This window comes from Anguilla anguilla, chromosome 1 (genome assembly GCF_013347855.1).
Source record: "Anguilla anguilla isolate fAngAng1 chromosome 1, fAngAng1.pri, whole genome shotgun sequence".
NCBI classification, from domain to species: domain Eukaryota; kingdom Metazoa; phylum Chordata; class Actinopteri; order Anguilliformes; family Anguillidae; genus Anguilla; species Anguilla anguilla.
In genome coordinates, this window is record NC_049201.1 from 43,750,702 (window position 1) to 43,778,158 (window position 27,457).

Sequence of the window (27,457 nt, forward strand, 5' to 3'; positions counted from 1 at the left end):
GGATTCCTCCCACCGTGACGCATCTCCCTCACCATTTCAGCTAGATACCTTTCAGCACCGACCGTATCCATGGGGACTGATGTCAGTTCTGCTGAAACTCACCGCTCACACCCCCCGCCCACACCGCTCCATTCCGTCTCAAAGATTTTCACACGCCGAGACGCAAGAGACGCAACCTCCCCCGGCTTCAGGACCCGTCCTCCATTCTGCTCCTGTTTGTTCGCACAACACTCGTCTTTTCTTTCTCCAATTTCTCGGTTGGACAATTCATAACATGTGGAAAAAGAATAATACAATTTTAGGCTAATTATATGTTTCACTCAGCTCCCTCCAGACACCGTCCCCATAATGCATTGCAATAGACCCATTCTGAGATGGTTTTTTTGTTCGTTTCTCATAATCGTCAACCAGTAAAGAGCAAAATAAAAAATACAGTCTCACAGTAACGACATCTAATATCGGTCATCGTACGATTCTGAATATGTATGACAATGCTTGAGAAAGGTGATAAATATAATCAGTGAATGCTGACAAACTGCAGGCAGAAATCTTGTGTATGAAATGACTAATTTCTCACATCAACAGACGTTCACATGGTTTACCACACTGGGCGTGACAGGGTGTGGGCAGGGATCTTGAGCCATCGCAGGCAGTGTGAACATGTCCCCAGCCCATCAGCGCTCGATGTGCTAAGTGTGAGGGGAGGGAGCGAGTGTTGCGAGGAGCTATTGGCACACTGTGTGAAAATGTGTTCGATGGCCATATCAAAATCTTACTCTGTCACCAGACCGGGCGAGAGCCGTGGCAACGAACGCGCGCGGCTCGGGGAAAGTCCAGAGACCAATAGGAGGACAGCTCTGTCAAAAAGTTACCGACGTGTGGGGAAGCTGGTTTGTTCGCCCTAACAGCTGTGGCCTGTGGCCTTGCGCAATGAAAGGTCTTTCACAGTCCTCTCCACAGCATGAATGATGAATGTGATAAATGCAAGCCCAACTAAACGACGCACAGAAAATACATGAGAAATTATGCATTAAAGATCATTCACTGAAATATGAAGAATCACACAGAAATATGGACTGGCCATGGATCGAGAGCCATGACAAGTGGTTAGTTTACATGCACGGCCCACGCCTGATAAATGTCCCAGATGTGAGATGAAAGGATGAAGAATGGTAAGAACTACTGGCGTGCATAAAAAAAACATTTGTCGGCCTTGAACCCACGGCAACCAAGTGTTTTTTTATTTTTTTTACATTTACATACTATGATTGACGAATGTGCCACATTTGAATGAAATCAGGCAATGCTTCCAAGACTTACAGTATACAAAGGAGATTAAGTGTGAAAATTAAAATGCAGAGAAAGCCACATAAAGCAGGCTTATGAACAAGAAAAATGTAGGAAATACAAATACAGACAGGTGACAAATTAAAGGAAAAAGCATCATAAAGTATCTTAGGAAGGTGTCCTTACTGATAATAATAATAATATCCCTCTGTATGTATGTAACATTCCATTACAGGCACTTCACATACACTCTTATCCAGAATGACTTACACAACTTTTACATAGCATTTGCATCGCCTCCATTTATACAGCTGAGTATATACTGAAGCAATGCAGGTTAAGTACCTTGCTCAAGGGTACAACAACAGGGTCCAGCCCAGGAATCGAACCCGCGACCTTTAGGTTATAAGCCCAGTTCCTAACCCATTATCCTACACTGCTGTCCATTATTGCACAAGCATCACGGTCACTGAATGTGTGCTTTCGATCACAATTTCCAACTCAATTTACTGATGTCTTTCCCATAGATCTAAATGCAGATGTCACTTTAGTCACTGTTCCTATGGAAACACTAGCCAGTTGAGCAGTCTTTATGACCGAAGCTCCTGCCATCCGTGCTCCAATAATGAACCCTCTTTCAAAGTCACTGAGATCTTTTTCTCTTGCCATCTTGATCCAAAATTGAGGTCAACCGGGCCTGCTCAGCATTTTTACTTTACTTCTACTTTACAGGCATTTAGCAGACGCTCTTATTCAGAGCGACTTTCATTGTATCCAATTATACAGCTGGATATATACTGGAGCAATACAGGTTAAGTACTTTGCTCAAGAGTACAATGGCAGTGTCCTACCGGAGAATTGAACCTGCAACCTTTAGGTTACATGACCAACTCCTTAGCCATTATATTACACTGCTGCCCAGTTTTTACAATTTATACATGCCACAGAGCATGATAGGATGTTAACTGCGTAACTGTATCATGCAGTCCACCTGTATGGAAGCATCTGCATTCATTATGTTTCACCTTTCACTTATTCAGGTTTTTCCTTTAATTTTACACCCCTCTGTACGTGCACATAGAGAAACATCGGTGGTGTGACTCAGAACCACGGGGCAACAGAAAGTATTTTTCACACAGACACGTGCTGTGAGGTCAGAGCCATGCTGAGAAAGGTTAAGCGGGACCTCAGTGTACATTGGGCATAGCCGGGTGCGGTAAGGTCCTTAATGCAATAACGCAGCTTGTACCCAGTCAAAGCCTGACTGCCAGCTGTGTGCCATACAAGCCACATAAAAATACTTTGAGATTTAGAGCACACGCTGAATGCAAAAACGTGAACGTGAATATGTAAACAATGACACTCCCCGAGAGTCATTTCACTTGAAGTCGTGCTCACAAAATATGTCCCGTTCAAATATTTCCACCACCGACACCGGCACACTTCTCTTCTTTTAAGCATGCCAGGGAAAAAAAAAACAGGGAGGGTAACAGAGGAATAACTTGGGCCTCGCGTGAAACAAAATACACACCGTTCCTTCACAGGAAAAGCATCTCCGTGCAATTCACACAGCACCGGAGACAGGAATGTAAAGAAAATTGAATTAACTGGGGTTGTCATCTCGTAGGGGTCTCGGAACGACCAGGAATAAAAAACAATGGTCGATGCCGCACATTCCGTCGACACAGGTATGCCGTTTCCATGAAACTTAATATGCTAGAAAACATAACCAGGCATACGCCCCCCCCCCCCCCCCCCCCCCACCCAGAACGTATATCCAGGTGTATATATCAACACCCTGACACACGGCACCACGCAGATTGGCACATAAATTATTCACTCAGAGGACCCGCTCCCGTACGGACAAAATGAGGCGCGAGGCACACACAGCGCACTTCCAATCAGAGACAAAATCCATACACCGCACGAAGAGCATTCCACAAATATTACCCAGGAGAAGATAAAGATTGCTGCAGTTTGGTTTATTATGGTTTCTTTATGTTGAGCGCATGAGCAAAAAAATAAAATAAAATAAAATTCAGTTGCTGTCCAGGGCAGATAATGAGACACCTTGTTCCGAAAACCAAGCACAACTGGGGGAAGGGAAGAAAAAAAAAAGAACAAAAAAAAAAACGAAACATAATCCAATGTAAATCTCAGCTATAAAAGTGTGATAATAGTGTGACTTTTAAAACTAATTTTAAAACTTGGGAGAGTATCCATTCTTTGCAATAAACATACGGAGTGCGACTGATGCAGGGGAGGGAATTAAGATGCGTATTCATTACCAAAATATAGATATTCCCCTAATCTTTACAACATTGCCATTGAAAAATAAATACTTGACAATCACACGTTCGATGTAAATCTCTGCAACAGTGTCCTAAGGATCCTTGACTTGTTGGTTCTGGCAGGGTCTTCCTCCGGCCCTTGACGCTCACACAGCGACTGGATGAGCCTCTCCCGCTCCTGGGCTCACTGGAGCTTCTCCACGGCGAACGCCACGATGAGGGAGAGCAAGATCAGTCCCACGGACAGCATTTTCAGCGCCTCTCTGTCCAGTCTCCACGGCTGGCTCGTGCTCAGGGGCGGGCCCACATGCACGCCATTTTGAAGAGGCGCCCCAAACTCCTGCAGGGGAGACAAAATGGCGGAAACTGAGAACTAAACTACGAATCGCAGTTGGAATTAACCAGGGTTGAGGCCACACCCTGGCTTCAGTCTGCAACACTGGTTAGCGAGCGGGAATATCCAAACAGAATGACCTTACCTGCCCAAATGGCGGTGCCCTGACATTTGCCAAATGATTAAACAAAGTAAAATGTCAGTACCTACTCAAAGAAATCCTGAAGACCTGGTTGTCTGTCTTGCAATGAAGGAATTCGGCTCCAGACCTTTTCAAGTTAATATTTTTCACTGCAATGCACCAGAATGAAACCACGAGAACCAGGGAGAACCTGCGTGTACACTCCTACTTCCCAATACAACTAAAAATAAACTTTAAAAAATACCCTTTCTGCTCTTGTTAACCTGCCAATCTGTCAGGTTACTCAGAGCAAGGACCTGTTAACAACACCTTTATTTTGGACCTGCAGCACATTAGGCAAATTACATTGAATAATAACAACGCAGGAAAAACATCACACAGGCGTTATATGCAGTGTGTTCCTGAAAATTAGACGTTGTGCCTGTGGGCCAAATGTTGTTTTGCAGGTTAGCGTATAAACATAAATAATTTGAGAGAAGAGACCGCATATCTATTCAGAAATGAACAGGCAGGCAGACATATAAATAAAAAGAAAGATGATAAAACAGATAAACAGACAGACAGACATACAGATAAACGGACAGTAAGAACATAGAGAAACAGAAGGATGATAAATTGACAGATAGACAACAAAGGTTATGGTCTCTACAAACCATCCAGACTGGTAAGTGAAGTGAGGGCCCTTGGCTCAAGAATAAGAAAACCGTGTCACCAAACGTGACAAACTGCGGCAAACTGCAAACGAATAACAACACCGCCAGGCACCGCAAGAACCTCGTACCCTCGTTTCCAAGATGGAGGTACAGGGGGATGATGAAAGCACTTGGGCGGTCCAAGGCTCTTGGGATCGGGAAGTGGGGTAAGAACAGACAGAGGGGTGGCGGGAACTGCTGGGCCAGCCTGCTTCCGGGGTCCCTAACGCTCAGCCCAGGTAAAAACGTGGGAAGATCACCCAGAGTCCCACTGCCGCCGCCCGGTGAGGCGTCCGCTGGGAGCTCGGATCACCTTCTCAGGTTTGACGGCTGGACGGGAGAGGAAGCCCTCGGCTAACGCGGGCTCACGGCAAAGCGCGGTCGTAAAACACGCCGACGTCCGGCTCCCTCCACCCGCGCCGCCGACTCCGCCCGCGGTAAACCCGCCGACGTTCTCCGAGGAGATCGCGCGCGGAAGGGGGGGGGGGGGGGGGGGGGGGGGCGAGTTAGCGACGACGTTCGGAGGCCGCCCGAGGGCTAAAGGGCAAGCGATCACTCATCGTTACTTCGCTGACACATAAATGATAGAGCGCATTTAAAGTTTGAAAGTATCAGAGATTAAAGACTACATTATATGGCAGTCTTCCCGAGGATGAAATTGCCATAATGGGAGCCCCGGTCGCTCCTAATGCGTTGGCGCATTAAAGCTTCATTCATAAAGGAGACAGTAATAGAGAGATGTCTCTCAACAGGACCGAACAGATAGCCCACCCCATAATGTGTTCATTTATAGGGGGGAGAAACCCTTGCATTAAGTAGGGGAGATCAATCTGAATGACCATTTTATGAGTTCAATATTTCAGGGCCGCAATGATGGTAATTGCAATTTCCCACTTTGCGGGGGGAGGCAGACACGCATGGCAGGGCTTGGTCTTTTGATATCGGCAGTTTGTCTGCATTTGCATTACCTGCATCGCGCCAGGCGGCCCGCCCGCCAGGCCGCCACGCCGCCGCCGTCGGAGCGCCTCCCGCGTTTTTACAAAGGGAACGGCGGTTCCCGCCACGGGGACGTCACATGGGGGGGGCGGGGGGGCCTATGCACCATCAAAGACCGTTACCGCCAGACGCCGGGGACCCGGTTTAACCAACCTTTAGACACCCGGATGGATGGATGGATGGATGGATGGATGGATGGCGCTCGATAGCCACGGGGAACTTTCAATTTCGGGGGCCCTGGCGTGTGCGCGCGCGCTGATGGAAAGATCTCCCCTTCATCTCTGAGCCACTTTGAAGACTTTACGGATTCCTCCCTTTCCAAGTTGCGCTCGTCCTGAGTTCTTTTTTTTTTCTCTCTCTCCTCCTTTCCTTTCTTTTTTTAGCTTGTTCCCTTCCCTAAGCCACACTGGCTCTTTCATGCCTAACGCCTTTTATTCCCACCAACCCCCCCCCACTCCTCCACCCCCTCAGACTCTCTACCCATCTGCGTCTGGTGTAAGTGATATAGCTCGGAGGGTCCCGACACCCCCCCCACCCCCACCCCCGCACACCCCCCTCACTGCCATGCATGTCGGAGAGAACTGTCTGTTTGGGAACACTTGTCTTGATCGCTCAAATCAAAAAGCCGCTCGCTGCAGCCTGTCTCATTGTGCCTGGAAACCTGGAAACAAAGATGCAAAACTCTGAGAGAGTGGGATAAGCCTGGGGGGTGAGGAAGGGGAGCGGGGGGGGGGGGGGGGGGGGTAATATTTAAACATTTACTTGAACACATCTAAACAGACAGCCATTTTAGTCACTGAGAGCAACGTCAGAAAATGGATATAGGGGCACAAACTGATGATGCGGACGGCTGGCAGCCGATTTTATTTATTTATTTGACAGGGACAATACACTTTGATCAACATCACTATTCTGTGATGTAAATGTGCCAGTCCCGCCCACCGCCAACGCAGACCCCACACGCACGTTGCGACACGCACTTCGCGTCTCTGTGAGGTCCCGTTGCCGTGACGCACGAACACCTTAATCGTCACAGTGGGACTCTGCTTCCTACCCGAAGCATCCGTCAGGCGTCCGGGCCGCTTGTTCACGGCCGCACAAAAGAGCGCGTGCGGCAGCGGGCGTCGCCGGAGAGGAGCCGAGGTCCGGTCACGTCAGCTGCGCAGCGCGGCGAACCAGGGGGGGGTGGGGGGGGAGGGCAGTGGGAGGGGCCGACTCTTGAAAGGCGACGCGTCTCCGCCCACGCACACCTACCCCAGCCCCGTATGAAAAGCCAGTTGGGCTAGGCTGCACCCCCTTGGGACAGACGACACCCTGTGAATGCGGGCTCCTATCTCAGAGCAGCAGGGACTCCGTATGTCACTGACTGCTCTGCGTTCCCCCACGCCGCGCTGTTGCCGGGCGGCATCCGGTTACCGGAGTGAAGAGAGCTCGAAGCGCGGGGGGGACAGCCGCCCCGGCTTCGCCGAATTAACAGCGGAAACGCATAACGCGCACAACGCAACACGCTCCGCATTCCAAGTCAGTCAGAGTCAGAGCACAAGCCAGCAAATCCCATTTCTGCGTGAAAAACAGACACTTCAAAACATTTCTTTACTCAGCCGAGCGGACGTGTTTATTTGTTCTCTTAGCAGTGCCGCTCAGCGTGAACTTTAACACAGCGTCCATTAATGCCGCCGCTGGATATGGACTGAAAGGACTCAGGCTGAGTACCTGGCTCAGGGGACTGCAGCAGCGCTCAGTCTGGGACCGGAACCCGCTGTCTCCGAGTCGCGGGGCATTTGGTCATCTCCCTCGGTCCTTTGAGCCAGAGCTTGCTCGCTGATGGCGAGGCAGGTGTCGGGAGTCTGAGGCAGTGCCTCAAGTTCCATCAAATATGACAGCAGCAGGCATCCGTGCGCAACCACGGGAAAGCAGAGAGAAATACTCCGGATTTAGGAGAAGGTTTCTCCTCAGTGTTGCACTTCCCGTACGGAAATGCCAGTCAGCTCGGGTGCACTGGCCGCCATGCTGATGGCAAAGCAGAAAACGTGTGTCTGCTGGTTTAACTCCTGAGTGCCACTATATTCATTTGTTTTGGTACACTGGTAGGAGTGGCCTGACGGCATGTGGCAACTCCATTTTACATCGGGGTTGGGGGTGGGGGGGCGAACGTTCCGCTGAACAGGGACCAAAGAGAGCGTCACAGGGGGTGGAGTTTGGGTGACTGACAGGGCGGGGAGTAAAGTCCTTGGGCGGAGTCCAGATAGCAGAAAGGATGCGGGGAGCGTTGTCTGAGGGGTGGACTCCAGGTGACGGAGGGGCGTGGTCATGGTGACTGACGGGGGCGGGTTTGACTGGTGCTGCTCTCAGACTGTTGGGTCCAGTGCGTGCCCCCCGCCTGACGGGGTGGATTTTCGGAGGTGCTCTTGACGGATGAGGGGGGGACTGCAGGGTGATACTTCATTGACCCCTGTCTGTGCTGCTCTCAGGCGTGGGCTAACCCCGAGACAGAGGCACACTCAAATCAAATCAGGCCCTGACGATATCTGGACCCGCCGAGCCCCGCGCTCCATCGCCAGAGCTGCCAGACCAGGGCTTAATCGCTGAAGAATGCCAGGTCTACGCTCCTGACACAGCAGTAGCCCACTCTCTCCTACATGTGCAGTGTTAATCGCTCTCCCTTACGTATCCCGTGTTAATCACTCTCTCCTACATGTGCAGTGTTAATCGCTCTCCCTTACGTATCCCGTGTTAATCACTCTCTCCTACATGTGCAGTGTTAATCGCTCTCCCTTACGTATCCCGTGTTCATCACTCTCTCCTACATGTGCAGTGTTAATCGCTCTCCCTTACGTATCCCGTGGTAATCACTCTCTCCTACATGTGCAGTGTTAATCGCTCTCCCTTACGTATCCCGTGTTAATCGCTCTCTCCTACATACGCAGTGTTAATCGCTCTCCCTTACGTATCCCATGTTAATCGCTCTCTCCTACATACGCAGTGTTAATCGCTCTCTCCTACATACGCAGTGTTAATCGCTCTCCCTTACGTATCCCGTGTTAATCGCTCTCTCCTACATACGCAGTGTTAATCGCTCTCTCCTACATATCCCGTGTTAATCGCTCTGTCCTACATACGCAATGTTAATCGCTCTCCCTTACATTTGCCGTGTTAATCACTCTCCCTTACATACGCAGTGTTAATCACTCTCCCTTACATATGCCATGTTAATCGCTCTCCCATACATACGCAGTGTTAATCGCTTCCCCTACATACGCAGTGTTAATTGCTCTCCCTTACATATGCCGTGTTAATCGCTCTCCCATACATACGCAGTGTTAATTGCTTTCCCCTACATACGCAGTGTTAATCGCTTTCCCCTGCATACGCAGTGTTAATCGCTCTCCCTTACATATGCCGTGTTAATCGCTCTCCCATACATACGGAGTGTTAATCGCTTTCCCCTGCATACGCAGTATTAATCGCTTTCCCCTGCATACGCAGTGTTAATCGCTCTCCCTTACATATGACGTGTTAATCATTCTCCCCTACATACGCAGTGTTAATCGCTCTCCCTTACATATGACGTGTTAATCATTCTCCCCTACATACGAAGTGTTAATCACTCTCTTGTACACACACTGTGTTAATCCCTCTTATGTACATAGTGTTAATTGCAGATACAGATGCAGTGTTAATCGCTCACCCTCACATATGCTGTGCCAATCGGTCACCCGTACATACGTAGTGTTAATCACTCACCCGTACATACGCAGTGTTAATCGCTTTACCGTATATGCACTGTGTAAATCGCTAACCTGCACATATGCAGTGCTAATCGTTTATCAGCACATACACAGTGTTAATCACTCTCCCGTACATACGCTGTGTTAATCGCTTTACCGTATATGCACTGTGTAAATCGCTAACCTGCACATATGCAGTGCTAATCGTTTATCAGCACATACACAGTGTTAATCACTCTCCCGTACATACGCTGTGTTAATCGCTTTACCGTATATGCACTGTGTAAATCGCTAACCTGCACATATGCAGTGCTAATCGTTTATCAGCACATACAGTGTTAATCACTCTCCCGTACATACGCTGTGTTAATCGCTTTACCGTATATGCACTGTGTAAATCGCTAACCTGCACATATGCAGTGCTAATCGTTTATCAGCACATACACAGTGTTAATCACTCTCCCGTACATACGCTGTGTTAATCGCTTTACAAACGCAGTGTTAATCCTCGAGTAGGTAAGAGTTCCACTGCTTGCTTGCCATACCGGTTTCACTGTAGTTTCGTTTGGGGGTGGAAACAAATTGATTTAGTTTCAGCGAGAGCAGGAAGTCTTTTTTGTGTTTTTCTAAATGAATTCCCAGGTGCGCTTCTGACAGAAAGGTGAGGGGACGTTGAGTCACGCGCATAAATCCTGGCCATTTGAACATCATGGAACGTGCTAGGCAAGGTTTAGAGCACAGGTGCGCAGTGAGGGCCATGTCTGTTCCTGGTTTCCATGCCAACTTATGGCTTTAATGACTTTATTAGGTCTTACACTTGCACCATCTGACATTTTAGCTACATTTTTTGATAAGCACAAAATGGCAGCCTAAGACTGCTCTTGTGTCCCTATATGAAAAGTTTTACCATCATCTAATCCACGAGTGAACCAGTGTTGGTATACGCAGCCAATTAGCTCATCTAGCAAAAAAGGTAATTGGTGGAAACAAAAGAACTGCATACACACTGGCCTTCCAAGACCAGAATTTCCCATCCCTGGTTTAAGACACTCACGTACAGAATAGAAGCCTGTTTCGGTCTCATTGCGAGCAGTTCATCCAATGTACACACACCTCAACATTTCTTAGGGTTACGGATCAGATATTACAAGAACACATGTTTTCTGTGTACTTTGAAAATACGTCCACATCCACATATCAGTTAGCTCACAGGCAGGGCCGTTCCTTTGAAAGAGAAAAAGAACACAAAATAGTACCACATGCACATATGGACTGCAGCGCATGGTTTCCCTTGATCAAAGGGGAAACATAATTGCATGAGAGTGTCATGACATAATGAGTACCTGGCAACACAACAATCAATTGATGGTATTATAGTTGAAGCATTTTCCCACTGCATGGTGTTCGAGTACGATGACATGCTCAACTATGTGGCAGAGCGTGTTGAATTTCAATAAATATTCATTGACGACTGGACTATGACCACCAGAAAGCTGAACCATTTGCAGATACCAATTACAGACAAACTTGATTCTTATGGCAGATGAATATCATACATGTCTGTGTTATTGAAAGAGGGCCTTTCATATAGTTCAAGGCAACTTTAGAGAAAAGTTGGGTGCCAAAAACATTCTGGCAACGTGGAGGAATTATACCTCCAGGGAGGACAAAATCCAGTGCACTCACGCACACACACACACACATACACACACACACACACACACACACACACACGCACACGCGCACACACAGCCATATGCGCCCAGCCATACGCACACAAACAATGCATATGCACACAGAGTCATATACAAACAACACACACACGCGCGCACACCCAGGCACAAATACATGTGATAAAAACAAACACACACGGACAAACACAGACTCTGACACAAGCACACACACCGCGTACGCATGCATGTGTGTACGCGCCCGTGCACGCGCGCACACAGAGACAAGGCTGACCATTGGTTTACACACTGAACAGATTTCGTTTTTATTGCCAAGAATTATACGAAACACTTTGTATAAAGAAAGCCAGTAAAGACCATTCACATGGGGGAAACAGTAAGGCTACATTGCCTCACTCATGCACAGGCAAGAATGCACAGCATAGGAGGAAAGCATAACAGAAAGCGTGTTGCTACCCACACTGCTGCTATACTGTACATGGAATAAAAAGATCTGCATGTGGACCTATACATGCATATGTACAAATGGCCTCAATGACAGGCGATTTCTGTAGTAGGGGTTTCTCTTACTCTTTTCTTGTTAAGGAAAACATTTTGGTTTAGACATACAAAATTATTAAGATTAACGCTAATTTTTCTGAGATCAGAAGACAATGTAACTGTACCCTCATGCAAAATGGTGATTTTTCATGTTGCTCAAGGTACGAAGGGAATTAAATCTGGAAGAGGAGGCCAGCTCCTTTTTTATTCTTACAAGATATCTGGGTCAAAAAAAATAAAAAATTAAGAAACTGGTGTGCTGCTCGCATCAATAATGAGAAATTACTGCCAGAACGAATGCATCAAGTACCTTCTCTCCAGGAAACGAACGCATCAATCAATTGGGAGCCCTTGTAAATTCAATCTCCTTCAACTGAATTTCTCAGTGTTTAATAAGATTTCATAGAAGGGAATTCGATGGCGCTCTCCGGCATAGCAGAGCTCGTATTTGCGCCAGTACGGCAGCTTTACAAAATTTCAGCGGCAGGAATTATGTTCCGTTCTCTAATCTCAAAACGCAGGGAAAATGCAACAGTACCCCCCCCACGAAAACTATAAAGGGCTCTGGCGAGGGAGAATAAGGCATGTTCTGTGTTTAAAGGGCAGTTTTCACAAGAGCGCTTCTCTTTACGGTCGAGGTAAAGGCCTGTGAGGTTCCCCCCCCCCCATCCGCACTTATATTACAGCAGACTGGATACATTACGCTTTATTAATGCACATTAACCTTTCAGGAACAACAAGCCGGCGGAGTATTTCACAGAGGCTGCTTACGTAGCGGCCTGCGTTTCGAGTACCGCGCGGCATTCACCCGCCGAAGTCCTGGGTTCAGAAAAAGAGACAAAGTCGGCCATTTAAAATGACTTCCTTCTTCTGAATCAAATAAAAGGATTTCAGCCATCTTGGGCTGATTCACAGCATGCAGATACTCAATGAGGCCATTCCCGTTGGATATTAGAGAACATTCTAATATCCAGCTGTCTACTTCCTTAATGATTGCTTTGAAAAAATGCGGTGACAAAGTTTTGCCCTCTTCCTGATTTCCTCTATTATTGTATTATTTGCCACACTGAATGGTTTCAGATCTTTAAAGATCAGAAGATTCAGATCTTTATCTCAAAATGTAATACTAGACAAAGGGAAACTAAGTAAACACAAAACATATTAAAAAAATTATTTCATTTATTTAATGAAAGTTATCAAACACCCATATCACCCCTGCGAGAAAGCCCCATTAGTTACTCAATCAACCACTTAACCAAATTTAATTTATAATTAGATTCAGCTGATTGAACACAGCCAGGCTTCATTGCAGCCAGCCCTGTGGAATCTAAACCTCACTCACATCGAACCTTACCACCAGAGTGAAGTTTTTTAAAGCACTCTATATGCCATGATCAAAGGAAATCCCAGACAAGATGAGAAAAAAGTTGTTGAAATATCAGTCTGGAGAGGGTCACTAGGCTATTTCTAAGGCTCTGGGACTCAAACTACACTGAGAGCCATTATCTCCAAATGGAGAACACTTGGAACAGTGGTGAATCTTCCCAGGAGAGCCTAGCTCTAGCCTCAGCAAAGGTCAGTGTCCATGTCTCCACAATAAGTAAAAAAAACTGGGCAAAAATGTTATTCATGGGAGATCAGCAAGGCTGTAACCACTGCTAACCAAGAGAAATATCAATGTATGAGTCACATTTTTCAAAAAAGCACCTGGATGCTCACCAAGCCTTCGTGGATAATGTTCTATGGACACATCAAAAGGAACTTTTTGGAAAACACGGGTCCCATTACAGTATGTCTGGCATCAAGCAAATACAGCATTTCACTGTAAGAACATCACACTAACAGTCAAACATGGTGGCAGTAGTGTGATGGTGTGGAGATGCTCAGCTGCCTTGCGACCTGGACGACTCGCGTTTACTGAAGGAACCATGAATTCGACTGTACCAGAAAACTCTTCTTCTGTCTATTCACTCTGACCATTAAGAAACACTTGTTTTAAAAAAATTCTACATACATATAAATGCAACAGCATTTACATAATTCCAGATAAGCAGCAGACCTGACCCTATTACAGGTACATGCAATACAGCATGTCACATTACGCCTTCTCCTCCTTCCTCTAACTATTTCACCGCCGTTCTCTCAGCCCGGCTCTCCGGGCTTCCTCCGGGCGATCGGCGACAGGCTGCCGGTCCCGTCCCCCCTCCGCCCCGCGTCTCGGTGACATTTCCACCCGACGGCTCCTTTCAGGCGCATTCAATTAGCGGCCACGGGATCCTCTCCTCCTCCTCCTCCTCCTCCTCCTCCTCCTCCTCCTTCGCCCGACGTGACGGGGCCAGGGCCCTGTGTGCCTGCCCTTTCCCCGCAGGTGACAGACCGAGGGGGGGGGGGCGACGTGACGGGGACCCGTCCCCGGGCGGCCAGGGGGCCAGAGGGGGTGCGTGACCGGGGGGCTCCCGGGGCTCTGCGAAATGAATTCAGCCCCCCCTCCCCCACCTGCCGCCCCCCCGCCGGGGTAATCTCTGGAGCTCTGCCTGGGTCGGCGTCATTTAGACCGAGCTCGGGACGATACACACAGACAGGCCGCTCGCGCGGCGCGCTACGGAAACCTGATTCATTATTGATGCGGCGGAGGAGAGGGCGCGTAGCCGGCTGCGGGCTAGGGAGCGAAGGCATCGCAGGCCGAAGCGGATCGGGTCATTACCGGCCACTTAAAAAGCCCTGTCAGAGGGAAATGAAGAGAAACGTTCCACCTGCGAGCTCCTCTCTTGCCCTTGATCGTACACGCCAGGCACCTACAAATCTGATTTCTGTCCCGCTTCAGGAAGGAGCAACGATCACCGGGACACACGCGCGTGTTTAAGCCAAGGCCGCGATGGAACTCGCAGGGCTCTGAAGCCAGACCACTCGCACAGAAGTGGAACAATACGCATTCAAACGTTCTGTCGCACAATCGTATGTTCTTCTCCGCACGGCTCTCGACTGGACTTCGGCGCGTTGGCCCGCGCTCACAACAGTCGCTAGCGTACAACAGAGCGTTGCGCGAGCTGCTGTTTCCTTCCCAGAGGTGAAAATAGGGGAAACTCTGGCTGACCTCCACGGCAAATTATGCTCAATTCGCTTGTAAATTATGGAAAGCTGGGATAGTGTTCTGGTGTATTAAGGGGAAAAAAATACTGATAAGGAGCCAGAAATTTGCATAAAACGCGTACTCTGGCGTTGACGGTCAGAACAGCACTCAACAAATCTAAAATACTTTGGCGAACGGATTAATTAAACACAAGTAGGGGAACAACATTATTGTTTTTGCGGAATAAATGCGTTTTCACACTGCCTGGCGAGACGCTGAAACACACTATCCAGTCAAAAATAATTTAGCCATCCATTCATATTTAATTGCTGTTTGTTTTGCTGTTGCAGAGAGCAAAAAAAAAAAAAACACGCAGTAATTAATATTTTTCGCAAACAATTTCAAAAACACGCGCGAAAACAAATAACGCAACTTAAGAGCAAGAAAACGTAAGAATTGCATTCGGGAATGTCACACAGAACCTTTGTTCAAAAAAAATAAAAAATAAAAAAAATAAAAATTTGGGTGTAAAAGCGGAAGCAATCAGATTAAAAAAAATAAGCCCCAAACACGTGGGGGCGGGCCCCCGGAGCCAGGAGGAGGAGACGGGGCTGTGCCAGGCAGGCGAGCTGGGGGGGTTCTGCATCTGCACGTGGGCGATCCGCCATCTCCTGGGCAGCCCGCGCCCATCCCGCCCGCCCGCCCGCCCGCCCGCCCGCCCGCCCGCCTGTCTCTGAGGATCGGACGGGCTCGCGCGCCGCATGATGCAAAGGGCCGGCAACACCGCGCCGGCGGAGCGGGTAAACACGCCCAAACGCCGCCGTGGCGGCGAGCAATCAGCCGCTCCGCCGTTTCCTAATCCCCCCGGTTCCAGGTGCTCGGGGAGGCGGCCCCTGAATTATTTAAGCGTCGGCGGCGATGGCGGCGGCGTGAACGAATTCGGCGCGCGGGGCGAGGCGTTTTTTTTTTTTTTTTTAAACGGCGTTTTCTGCTGTTTCCGCGGAGACGCATGCCGTCGACACGCGTGACGTGCGTGCGCCATTGTGTTCCGGAAGCCTCCGAGGCGGCGGCGGGAGGCGGCGCTGGGAGGTGGCACCGCGCGGCGGCGGGCCGCCCAAGAAAAGACCTTGAAAAGGAATAAACAGACAGAGAGGGATGAATGATGAGGAGGGACGCCACGGGGGCGGGGGCGGGGGGGGGGGGGGGCTAAGCTATTTGACGCGGCAGGATTCGGGGGGGGGGTCTTTCATTTGTCACTGCCGGGTGACGCATCTTTCTTTTCTTTTTTTGTTTTTGTCCCCCGCCCCGCTTTATTTATTTTAATCTTTTTTAAGATTCGGCTGTTTGGGAGGCGCTGATTATTCCTGCGACGCGCTTGACGACGCGTGTGCGCTCGCCCGAGCCTCTCTCTCTCTTTCGGGAGGCCGCCGCCACAACACCGACGCTGTAATGAGTTCTCTGGGTCCACACAATGGCTAAAGCGCTTTTTTTTGCGGAGGGGCCTGTGGGGGCCGCGGTACGGAGCCCCCCAGGAGAAAGGCAGGGGGGAAGAAAAAGGGCAGGCGGGCGATTTTCTCAAAACCCGGGGAGCGGTTCTTAAAAGCGCTGCGTTTTCATCCGAAAGGAAAGGAAAGAAACCCCCCTGAACGTTACGAAGCAAAGCGCTTAATAAAAAAACAGGCAAAATACAGAGCAAAAGATAAACGGTTTTCATTGGGGGGGAAAAACCGCCAAATTTATGTAGGCTTTTAAGAGAGCTATGTGCAATGTCTACATGAGCAACATACTGTAGGCAAGTAACATACTTCTTCTCCCGTTGTTCTGTTTTATTCAATAATGCATCACATAAGCATGGTGTATTTTTGATTCCCTCCACAAAATGTGAAACTGTGTGACAACTTGTCCACAAACCCCGCTGTATAGGAACACTTATTAATAATAATGACTGTCTGAACCAGCTCTAAAACTCTGGCATCTTTTCAGTGGAGACCTGGCAGCTCACAGTCCATACAAAGACCCTCCTGGAAAAAAAACACTGTGTTTGTGTGTGGGTGTGCGGGTGTAAACGCGTCTGTGCACACGCACATTTGGGTGGTGGTGTGTGTGTCGGGAGGATGCGTGCGCACAAGCATGGATGTGCGTTTGCATGTCCGAGTACAAACCTGCATGTGTCATTTTATCGTGTGTGTGCACCTTCATCTCTGTATCGTCTGCATATATGTTTGTGCTTGTGGTTTTGTGTGTGCATGTGTGTGTGCGCGTGTGCTGTGTGTGTGTGTGTGTTGTATATTTGTGTGCTGTGCGTGTGTGCTTTGTCTGTGTGTGTGTGTGTGCGTGCGCGTGTGTGTGTTGTATATGTGTGTGTGTGTGATTTGTATGTGTGTGTGTGTGCTGTGTGAATGTGTGTGTGATTTGTATGTGTGTGTGTGTGTGTGCTGTGTGTGTGTGTTGCTCCTCAGCATGCCGATACACGTGTGCACACACGTGTGTGTCTAAGTGCTAAAATGCACAAACATGAGTGAGCGTGCACACTTGTACACTCGTGTGTGTGGGGCCGTGCGCGTTTGCCTGTCGCGCAGGACGTGCGTGCGTGCGTGTGCAAGATCACATCTCTGCCTTAGAGCTGCCTTCCTCCGCAGTCATCAGAACCCAGGACCCAGTGGGTAAACATCTCCGCCTGTCTTAACTTCCCCGGCTCGGCCTAGTCCTGCGGCGCTAACCGCATTAAACATATAGATCTGCTCCGGTAAAACAAATGACTCAAAGCCCCCGGATTTACACGGCACAGCAGGACGCGCATTACGCCCAATCACCCGGGAGTGGAGCGCAAGGCCGCTCCTCCTAACACGAGAAAGCGCACCCCCCCCACCCCCCCGCAGGAGAGACGGAAACGAGAATCTCCGCCAGCAAAAACCGAAACGGCGCTTTCGATGCTAAATATCGCCCGTTAATCGCGTCTTATATTCACAGAAGGCTTCCGTCACGAGAAGTGGCGTGCGGTCGACGGCAAGCCTTAACTGCGGCTCGTCAATTAACGCCTGACTGAACCTCCTGTGTTGGAGCGGAGGGTTAGGGGCTCCCTCACGGAACGTGCGAACAAGCCAGGTCAGACGCACGGACGCAGTGAAGACTGCGGCCGGTGTGCGGAGGTGATAAAAAGGAACGACACCTCTTGAGGCCCTGGGCAGCTGGCTGAGGTGATTTTTCGTTATTACCTGCAAAAAAAAAAACGGCGCACGTTGTCATGGGAACGTTTGGTTTAAGCCTTGCGCAAACAGGGTCTGCGAATCTCTCGTGTTTACAAAGGCCGTTCTAAAAATAGGTGCGCTCCTAATTTCACACTCACGTAAGTTTAGCTGCAGTTACTAATTGACTGAGCCCAGGCAACCTGAAGGTCGTTTCGGATTCTGTTCAATAAAAACGCGGGGGGCAATAGCCGGCGAGGACAGTAATGTCAATAAACGACTGAAAAAATAGCGTAATTTGAAATGTATGTTCCACATCGGTTCTGGAAGACGTAAATTGTGTAAAGATGTAGAGTGGCAGGAGCAGATTAACCGCTTCAATGAACGCCGGTGAACAGTACTTCACAGACGGCGTCGCGTGGACTGGCTACGGGACTCGAGCAAGCACAATGCCCCGTGCTGCTAGGCTCAATCAAATTCACACAGAGGTGCTATTCAATCAAAATGGAAACCACTTCCAGACAAGTCTGGGAAATTATTACGATAATGCGACCTCCGGATTAAAACGAATGCCAAGCCGTCGAACGGGAAAGTGCCATTCAATCAAAAGTGCCAAACCCTCTCAGATAAATACGGAGAAGTATTACAAGTGACCCCCGGGTTTGATCGAATCCGGAATCCCGTCCGAGGGATAAATTAATGTGACGGAGTGCTCAAAGAAACAGATCCCTGGATTCAATCAAAGCTGCCAAGCCGAGAAGGAAATTATTTTAATGAACGCCATTGATTACCGCCATGTCAAACAGCTCCATCCCTTCCCCTTCGGTCCACTCCAAATTAATCTGTCTGTTTCCGTCCGCAATCACATGATTCAACCTCGGTCGCTATATAAGTGCGACAATGAGAGCTGTGGAACCAGGCGTCTTCAAAGAACGAACTACGCATCCGCCTCCCCCAAAATAACCTTGAAGACGCTCAAATTGGCGATGTTTTCTCCCCCCCCCCCGCTAATTATTTCCTCGGGGCTTAACTTGACGAAACACCGGTGAAGGGAGGTGCCCGCTTGGTAACCCTGGTGATATGCTGGCTCGCACTGCCTTTGTATCTACACGTTGGGTTGTGGTGGCCATTAGGGGCCATGTGGTAGGGTATGTAGCATCGGCATTGTCAATACCTGGAGCTCACATCAATGGGGCACGGGTCTGTTGAAGCTGGCAATGCTGTTCAGGGGCCGCTATGGGCCGTGTAATACATTCATAATGTACAGTCCCACAGTATAAATATTCATAGGCATGTTACTTTCTTTTTGCAATGGGGTTGGGGTTTCTTCATTGAGCGCTTATCCTTTTCATTTGGGCACAAGTACCTTGTGTTTGTTATTGAAAAAAATCGGCAAACGACAACTCAAATCATCCGTTTTAAAATATTTTCTTTTAACGCGGCTGGATTTTTCTCCACGAGGGAACGAGAGCAGCGTCCCGCGCGCGCGATTCCGATCAGCAACTCCGCGCTTCCCCGGGTTCCCCCGAGCGCAAATACGAGCCTTCGCAGCGGAAGGCAACAGCTAAAGCGAGCCGGGGGACGGGGATACGCGGCGCGCGACACCGACCGTAATGAGAAGGCAGGGTTACTTTCCCGCGGAACATTTCGCCCTTAAGGATAATGTTTCCTTTATTAGCTCGCCCTATTACGGCGTGAAAACAAAGGGCAGACAAATGCACGCTAAACACATTTACAGCGGGGACCGGGGAGAAAAAAAAAAACAACAAAAAAACAAACGCACGACAGATGTTTTATCGCAGTTCAAAAAAAAAAAAAAAAAGCACTTAAAAGTTAAGTGCTTACAGGTACGTCTGAGTACCTTTTCATAAGTTACTTTCATGCAGGGTTTGCGAGAACGGAGGGGTTGAGTATTTATAGTAGGTTAATGCGATGGGAGGCGGTAGAGGCGCGGTTAATAGCGGTAATAGCATTTTACCAGAAATCTAATCTGAGTTATAAAAAAAACCAAAAAAAAAAAAAAAACATAAATCTCATCTTGATAAATGGCTTTGTTTGGGGGGGGGGGCTGAGTGGAATTACACTGAGAGAACGGACCGCTGAGCTGAAAAGACATCAGGGAGGCGCAGTTTTTAGGGCCTTTCGCCCTGTCGGGAGTTACGCAGGCCGGACACGTACTGCCTCATGCCTCGCCACTGCTGAACACCGCCTGCAGAAATCATCCCACCTGCTGCTGCACGGCTGCTCTGCCTCTCCCTACCCCTGCGGGTCAACTGCCTTCGCACTGCACAAGATCTATCTCTCAAACGGAGGGGAGTACATAAATCCAGTGCCGCTCACACGGAGACAGTTCACTCGAGCTCGCTTTCGCTCGGGTTTTCCACCAGCGCGGAAACATCGGCGGAGGCAATTTCCCGAGCGCGTGGCCAAACAGGAATGTGCGCGCGTTTCGAGAAAAGACGCACGACAATCCTCTGACACTTCCGGCGGTAAGCATCTTCTGCGTCAGACGGCTTCAGGCGGCTTTACGTTTCATAATGCAAAAACAATCCGCAAACGAACTCCGCGCTATATAATCGGTGTCGTTTATATCACGTCGCGTATATAATTACGCGACGTCTCATTTTGTTTTCGAGTGCCTGGTCGAGGCGCAATAGACGCTGCGCATCCGCAGACCAGAAGCACTACCGCTTTTGGCAGGAACCTCAATTTGTCCATAAATGGCAGGGAGAAAGTCGAGGAAAAGTACCACTCTCGAGCCATTCTCGCTGATAAGTATAAAACGTTCTTCAGAATTTCGCTCCCCGTAAATTAACCAAAGCAGCCCGTTCATCTCAACGACTTTCACTACCGGCCCCCCAAGTCTATAATTTAGGACCTCCAGACCATCAAATCTCTCCTGGAGCACTTTTTTTTTTTCCACCGGCGTTCGTTCTTTGAAGGCCTCCAGAAAGTTCCAATATATCCTTCGCTTTAACCGTGAGGGTTCCAAAATGACAGCCGGCGGTAAGATGAAAAAGGCGCACGCCGCTCAGCGCCGCGCGCTCGTCAGGTGATCAGACAAACGAAAGCAGCGAACACCGTTTCCTGGCACATTCCTTACACAGTGCTCGGTTCCCACAGCACGGAGGTCCCCTTTCCTCGCCGTAAAAATAACGCTATGAGATTAAGTAAATATTATTAATAGTCTTCCAAAACCCGATATATATTTTATTTATTTTTTTTTATGAAGGAGAAAGAAGAGTGAGTGTTCTCCGAGAGCAATTTGGAAATTATACGGCTGGATAAACTGTCACTATTTTTCTTCAGTATGTTAATCGGGGGCTCGGTGTTATTTTTCATGGGGAGCACCTCGGAACATTTGTACTGGAGGAAAGGACATCAAATGATGCTCTGAAATGTGATACACATTTTAATTTCACACTCCATCAGGTTTTACAGCCCTGCCACTGCAGGACGGGGGTGGGGTGGGGAGGGGGGGGACCGGCAGGCAGCCACATTCCCAGCCACGCAAAACCGAGGTCTCGTGACATCACGCTTTTAAGTTCTGCGAGGTTTTCGCTCCCCCCCCCCCTCCACCCCACTACAAGCCCTCTGCGAGAGGACGCAGGCGAACGGCTGTCCGCAGCGTTTGGTCATCCCTGTTTACCCGTTCCCTCCACCCGCAGGGACTTAATTGCTTCGTTCTACAACATGTTTGAAAGTGTAGCGGAGTCAATGTTTTGACCTTTAGTGTCCCCTAATAATTACATTTCATCAGCGGAGAGGTGGTGTCAGAAAAATGACTCCATAGCTCTGTGGTTTTATGGATAAATGGCTTAATGGGGTGTAAATGAAACCTTAAGTACAATCCTTCTGCCATCCTATACTGTATGTAACTGCTTTCCGAAGTTAACCACTTAAAGTCCATATATTTAATTAATGTACTTGGGCTGAGGCTAGGAATCAAAGTGGCAGAGATGGTAGAGAGAAATATATTGTACTGGCTCTGAACAGAAGCTGAGTTATTCAACAACCAGACTATTTTAGGTTACGGGGGAAATCTGCCAGAATACATTCATTTTGTCTGTAAGAAAGCTTCCGCAAGGTGTGTTTTTATTTATTCCGAAGGTGAAGACAACAAGTAAGAACACATAAAATAACACACACAGACAAAAACCTGAAAAAAGCACAGAGACACTCAGACACATACCCAGAAAAACACAAACACACTGAATAGAAAGCGTGCACAAGCACACACACACACACACACACAGACACACGCACACACACACATACAGACGCAAACGCACATGCATACATACACACACACACACACACACACAGACAGACACACACACACAGCCAGGCAAACTCAAGCCCACGTTGTTGGGAGGAGGGGGGGGGGAGGCTGAAATGTATATGAGACACAGAGCGCCAGCCCCACACGCTAAGCAGAGGCCGGCGTGGAGCGTGGAGTCGCGGCGCGATCCAGACAGGAAGAGGCTTCCCCTCAGAAGCCCCACCGTCTTGTCTGATCTCCCCACGCGACGGAGAGAGCCGGCGGCCCGGCGCGGGGCTACTCTGAGCCCAGGAGGAGGATCAAACGCGCCGTCCGCGACGCCGCCGACCGCCGCGAGCCAGCGAAGCCGTTTAAAATCCCGTTCAGCTCGTCGGGGGGAGGAGAGGGAGAGACCGAGCGCGGAGACGGACGACCGCTCTGTGGGATCGCAGGACTTCTGAGAGACCCTACGTACGATCATGTGATTTGAGCCGTGGCTTCATGCGGATTATAACCCAGCGAGCTGGGTCGTTTTCCCCACAAAAACCCTTCCACGTTTACACGCTGCAAATCTCCCTTTCCTGCATGCAAGCCTCTCTGCTCCATTTTAGAACAGAAGCATTTTTATTTTCCCCAAATTAATTGCGTCAGCAATTTTTACACATTTTGGCACGGTTTTACACGTACGCTCACTTAATTTTTGACTGCAGCCCCAGCACCTATACATCGGCAAACTAAGCAATACCTTCACTATGCAGTTAATACTAATTATACCGACGCAAATGAAAGGGGATGGGTCTCCTGTGTTCATTAACGCAATGGGCAAAATTAACAGCCCATTAAAAAAAAGGTACAGAGTGCAATATCTAAGATTATTACCGCGCAGTTCACAAGGTAAAGACCGCTCCACGCCCCCCTGCGCGCGGGCCCCTGGAGTGCCGTGGAAATTTCCGGCGCGTTCGCTCTCCTCCGAGGAGCGCGAGAGAGCCGTTTAGGTTCCCGGACACCGCCAGCGCCGCGAAGCTCCGGAGCCTCACCTCCCGCTCAGCTCCACGGCGCCGCTGACGCGCTCACGTGTGTGATGAAGAGGGAGAACCGTTTAACGGAACGCCAGCTGGAATACTCAGGACCTCAGTAATAACTACAAGTCTGGAGACTTCTAATGTGACTTATTTTGGGTGAGAAATCGAAAAAAAGGCTTGCGTCCTATTGGCTCGGTCTCGGAGGGTGAGCGTGACCTTTGCCCCAGCCTGCCCAGGCCCATTCAGGCCGCACGCGTCTCCCAGGTAAAAGGTCTGGGTCTCATCCCACAATTTCCGCGGCGGCTAGTCGCGGCGGCGTCGAGAGATCAAACGCTTCCCCGTGCGCCTGAGCCGCTTGGGCGCAGCCTCTCTACGCGGGGCCGCCGCCGCCTCCTTCGGAGGCCCGGCGCGCCGTTCCCCCGGAAACCAGAGGCTGCCCTGCGGGAGTAATCCCGCGATCTAGCCGTTCCGCATGGCCGCTCTTAACCTGACTTGCTCCTAACCCGATTTCACTTGCGGGGGGGGGGGGGGGGGGGGGGGGGGTTTGGCCCAAAGATCCGCGGTGTCTGTAACTGGGTCTGGGACTCCCTTCCCTGGCTCACATAAAACATTCCAGCTTATATATACCGCTTACTGATGTCCTGAAACCGCACATCGCTCCCAGTGTAAAAACAGAGCTAAGTTAAAGGGGCTTCCTGTGCTAAAGCTAAAACTTTGTTGTGCTTTATTGATCATTATTTCTATGTTTGTTTGAACACTTCAAAGCGTGAAACTCTGAGAACGTCTCTCGCGCTCCTCACCTGGGTCAGTCCGGACACCGCGCCCTTCTCCAGGGGCCGGGCGATGGAGGCGGTCAGGACCCGGGCCATGTCCACCGGCCGCCCCTTCAGGAAGTGCTTGCCCGACTCGTAGACGTCCACCTCGATCATCTTGCCCTTGAACTGCGGGGTTTTAGGGACCAGGACCTTAAAAGGCGAAGAGGAGAGACAAGCAGAGAGAAACTGTAGCGGGAGCGTCGAGCACAGCAGCGAAGTCCTCTGAAACGGATCCAAATGCGTGCAAAGTTCACCGGACGTCACAGGCAGAGACTGGAGGAGTTATGACTTGGACAGCGTTTTCACTCAGTGAGCAGAGTTACTCAGAGGGGGGGGGAGAAAAAAAAAACAAAAAACCTTTCACACAAGTTTCAGTTCTTCCCCCAAGAGGTTCTCAAAAGGCTGCTGTAATACTCAGACAGTTTCCACCATGACCTGAGACTAAAGTTTTTTATGGGGTATCCCATGTAGCAGGAGAGATTCCTTAAATAACTCGCGAGTGTGTGATTTCTGGTAGCAGGAGCGCGGCCTTGTGAACATCCACGGCTCATGCCGGCCCGGTCGAACGTCGGCAGCCTACGACGTGGAAGGCGCCCCTCCCGGTGACTTCCAGACCTCTCAGCGGTGCCAAACACAACAAAAAAATAACAGTCCGCAAAGACGAGCAACGCGAGCGACCGTAAACGCCAGCCCAAAGCGACTCGCGCTAACGAACGCTGGGGAGCGTCCTCCGGTGGTGAGCCGAAGCCGTTTTGGGGGGGGGGGTTCCTCATCTCCGCGGTTCCCGGCCAATAGCGCGGAAGGTATTCCCAGGTACGCCCACGCGCCGTCTTTTTAAAACGCTCTCGGGCCGGGCCGGCGAGATTAGCAGGCCGGTATCTGCTCCGGGTCTATTCAGGGCGATCTTCGGAAAACCGGACCGGACCGGGAGCGGAGGAGAGCCGATCGGATTAAAGAGGAACGCGGTGGGATCTACGGGGGCGTTTCTGCCGGATTTACCTTTATTAAGAGCACAGCGTACGGGCGTATGGCCCAGAGAGACCGTCACCTCTCCAGACATGAAAGGGGCCATTTTGTTTTCCGGCGCGCCGCGCCACGATCCGTCAAACGCGCGGCGTATCTGCGGATCTGTCGATTACCTTTTCAATTAACTCGGAACTAAATGCGCTTTCCCCCGTCTTCTCCCCTCCTTTTAATTCTCTTCCGCGAGCGAAGGAAAAAAAGGAGAAAAAAGAAGAGAGAAAAGCAGAGAGTTATGAAGACAGTTTTTCATCCCATTATGTAAAGCGCAGCTTCGAAGGTTAAATATTATCGTTTGCGGGGCTCGCCTGTTGAACGCTTCCCGCTCTTTTCTCCCCGTCAGTATCGTAAGAGAACGGAGGGAGGCGAACGCGCGTAACGAACGCGTTTCGGACGCCCTAAACAAGGCGGCTTCGTCAATCGGGCGCCTCTGCGCGAGAAACGTAATTATCGCGCGGAACGATCTGGCGAAGCGGCAGGATGTGATGCGAGGGGGGCGCGCTGCGGGCCATTCATTTAAACCCAATCCTTTTTTTGTCTATCGCTCCCTCAGTCTGTTTACCACCGCATCTGAAAGGATCTCGTTAAACGCCCCGCATACCTAACGAACAGACTTCCCGGCGTATCTCGTCAAATCAGACGAACCGAACAGGGACCCTCACGCGCCCGGCCCACTTCTTCCCTTCTTCCTCAGAAATGGCCTGAAATTACTCTTTTAAAAAAGATCTTTTTTTTTTTTTTTAAACGAGCTACTCACAATCACCTGTGAAAGCCCACGGACCGCGCAACAAGTGATTTCCACAGACAAACAAGCGCCCGCCGCTATTTTATTATTATTATTATTTTTTTTCACGTAGCGTATTTTTTCCAGATCTGGCTAACATGAAAAGCCGGAGTGGGGGGGAAGTGGTTATGAGTGGGGAAAGGGGGGGGTGCGGGGGTGGGGGGAGCTGTAAGTGTCCAGGGCCTGTTCGTTCACAGCGTGTGGCTAATTTAATCAGAGAGCCTCCCGCTCAGCGTGCGGCGGGCCCGCGGCGGGCCCTCGTCCGGCGTCGCGGCGGGGAAGGCGGCGGCGGCGGCGGCGGCGAGGGGAGGGGAGGGGCCGGCGTCGATCCCGCGCCGCCGTGTTCCCTCCTTGATGGGCGATTAAGGGATGAAAAGGATTTTCGCCGCCGCGGGCCTCCCGCCGCGGTCCGGCTTAACGGACGCCGCGTTCGTTCGTCCTTTTATTGCCGCCCCGCACGTATGTCACCTGACCCGCACCCCCGCCGTCCCATTAACAAAAATGCCACCGAAACGCCGGAGCTCCATCCGATCAGAAAGAGAACCCAAACGCCACATCGGCAAGCGTATGGGATCCCGCTCTTATCTCCTGGAGCGGGGGGGGGGGGGGGATGGGGGATGGGGGGGATGGGGGGCGGATCAGGGTTCCAGAGACCAATCTCGGAACGACGGGATTGAAAGGAAAGCAAATAGGCGAAAAGCTCCCTCACTTGCATCGTAGATTAAAACGGGCCTCCCTTTATCACATTAGTCCTCTCGGATCGATTGTCACAGACGTGGGGTTTTGTTGGGGTCTTTGAATAGATGGATCAATGGCAGGGCACCCTCTGTGCAAAACACACGTTCCCCCCCCACCACCCCACCCCCCTAAACCCACCCCACCCGTGAGCTGCTGGCTGTAGGGGGCGGGGCCAACCTCTTGTGCTCCTGTTGGCAGATCCGTTTATTTCTACAAAGTAAGAGCCTTTAATTCAAACGGCGGTTTATCTTCGCTTATCTCTCCCTCTCTCCGTTTCAGACCACCTTCCCTGAGCTTCAGAGCAGAGGCACATGGGGTGGGGGGAGGAGTGGGGGGGGGGGGGGTTGACTGCCGATCACATCGCTTGGAGACAGCTTCTCTTTCAGGGGCATAATGAGAATATTCCAGAAAAGACCCCCCCCCCTCCCCCCAAACTGAGGAGGGCTATTCAGCAAGGGGTCATCCAGGCAAGAAGAGGCTTTCCCCATTCAACCGATCTGCCCAGTGGAACTGAAAGGAAAACTGAGTCCCGCTGAGGGGGGGGGGGGGGGGGGCTGGGTCGGCGGGGTCATGTGACCTTTCAGTGGAGATCTCCACGGACACACGGCTCGCAGGGCGGAGCCCCCACGCGCTCTGGCCTCTTTCTGACCGGCCGCTGGGTCGGGCCTGGCTCATAGACCTCTATCAGAGCCTGCCACATTACAGCCATTTTGCAGACTCTCTTATCCAGAGCCACTTGCACAAATTTTTTTTATTTATTTACACTGCATCCACTTATACAGCTGGATATATACTGAAGCAATGCAGGTTAAGAACCTTGCTTAAGGGTACGATGGCGGGACCCCACCCGGGAATCGAACC

General features: G+C 50.1%; 1 protein-coding gene across 2 annotated transcripts in view; it reads right to left on the reverse strand.

Annotated features, from left to right (window-relative positions):
- Positions 1-3,250: 3,250 nt before the first annotated feature.
- The window catches only part of cdkal1 (CDK5 regulatory subunit associated protein 1-like 1), a 374,306-nt gene continuing 350,099 nt past the window's right edge, over positions 3,251-27,457 (reverse strand). For both annotated transcript variants that reach the window (XM_035380803.1, XM_035380794.1), the window contains exons 14-15: positions 24,040-24,204; positions 3,251-3,918 (exon numbers count right to left, since the gene is read on the reverse strand). In XM_035380803.1, coding sequence (XP_035236694.1) covers positions 3,763-3,918; positions 24,040-24,204 — 321 coding nt within the window. In that variant the 3' untranslated portion in view covers positions 3,251-3,762. The remainder of the gene's footprint in view (positions 3,919-24,039; positions 24,205-27,457) is intronic.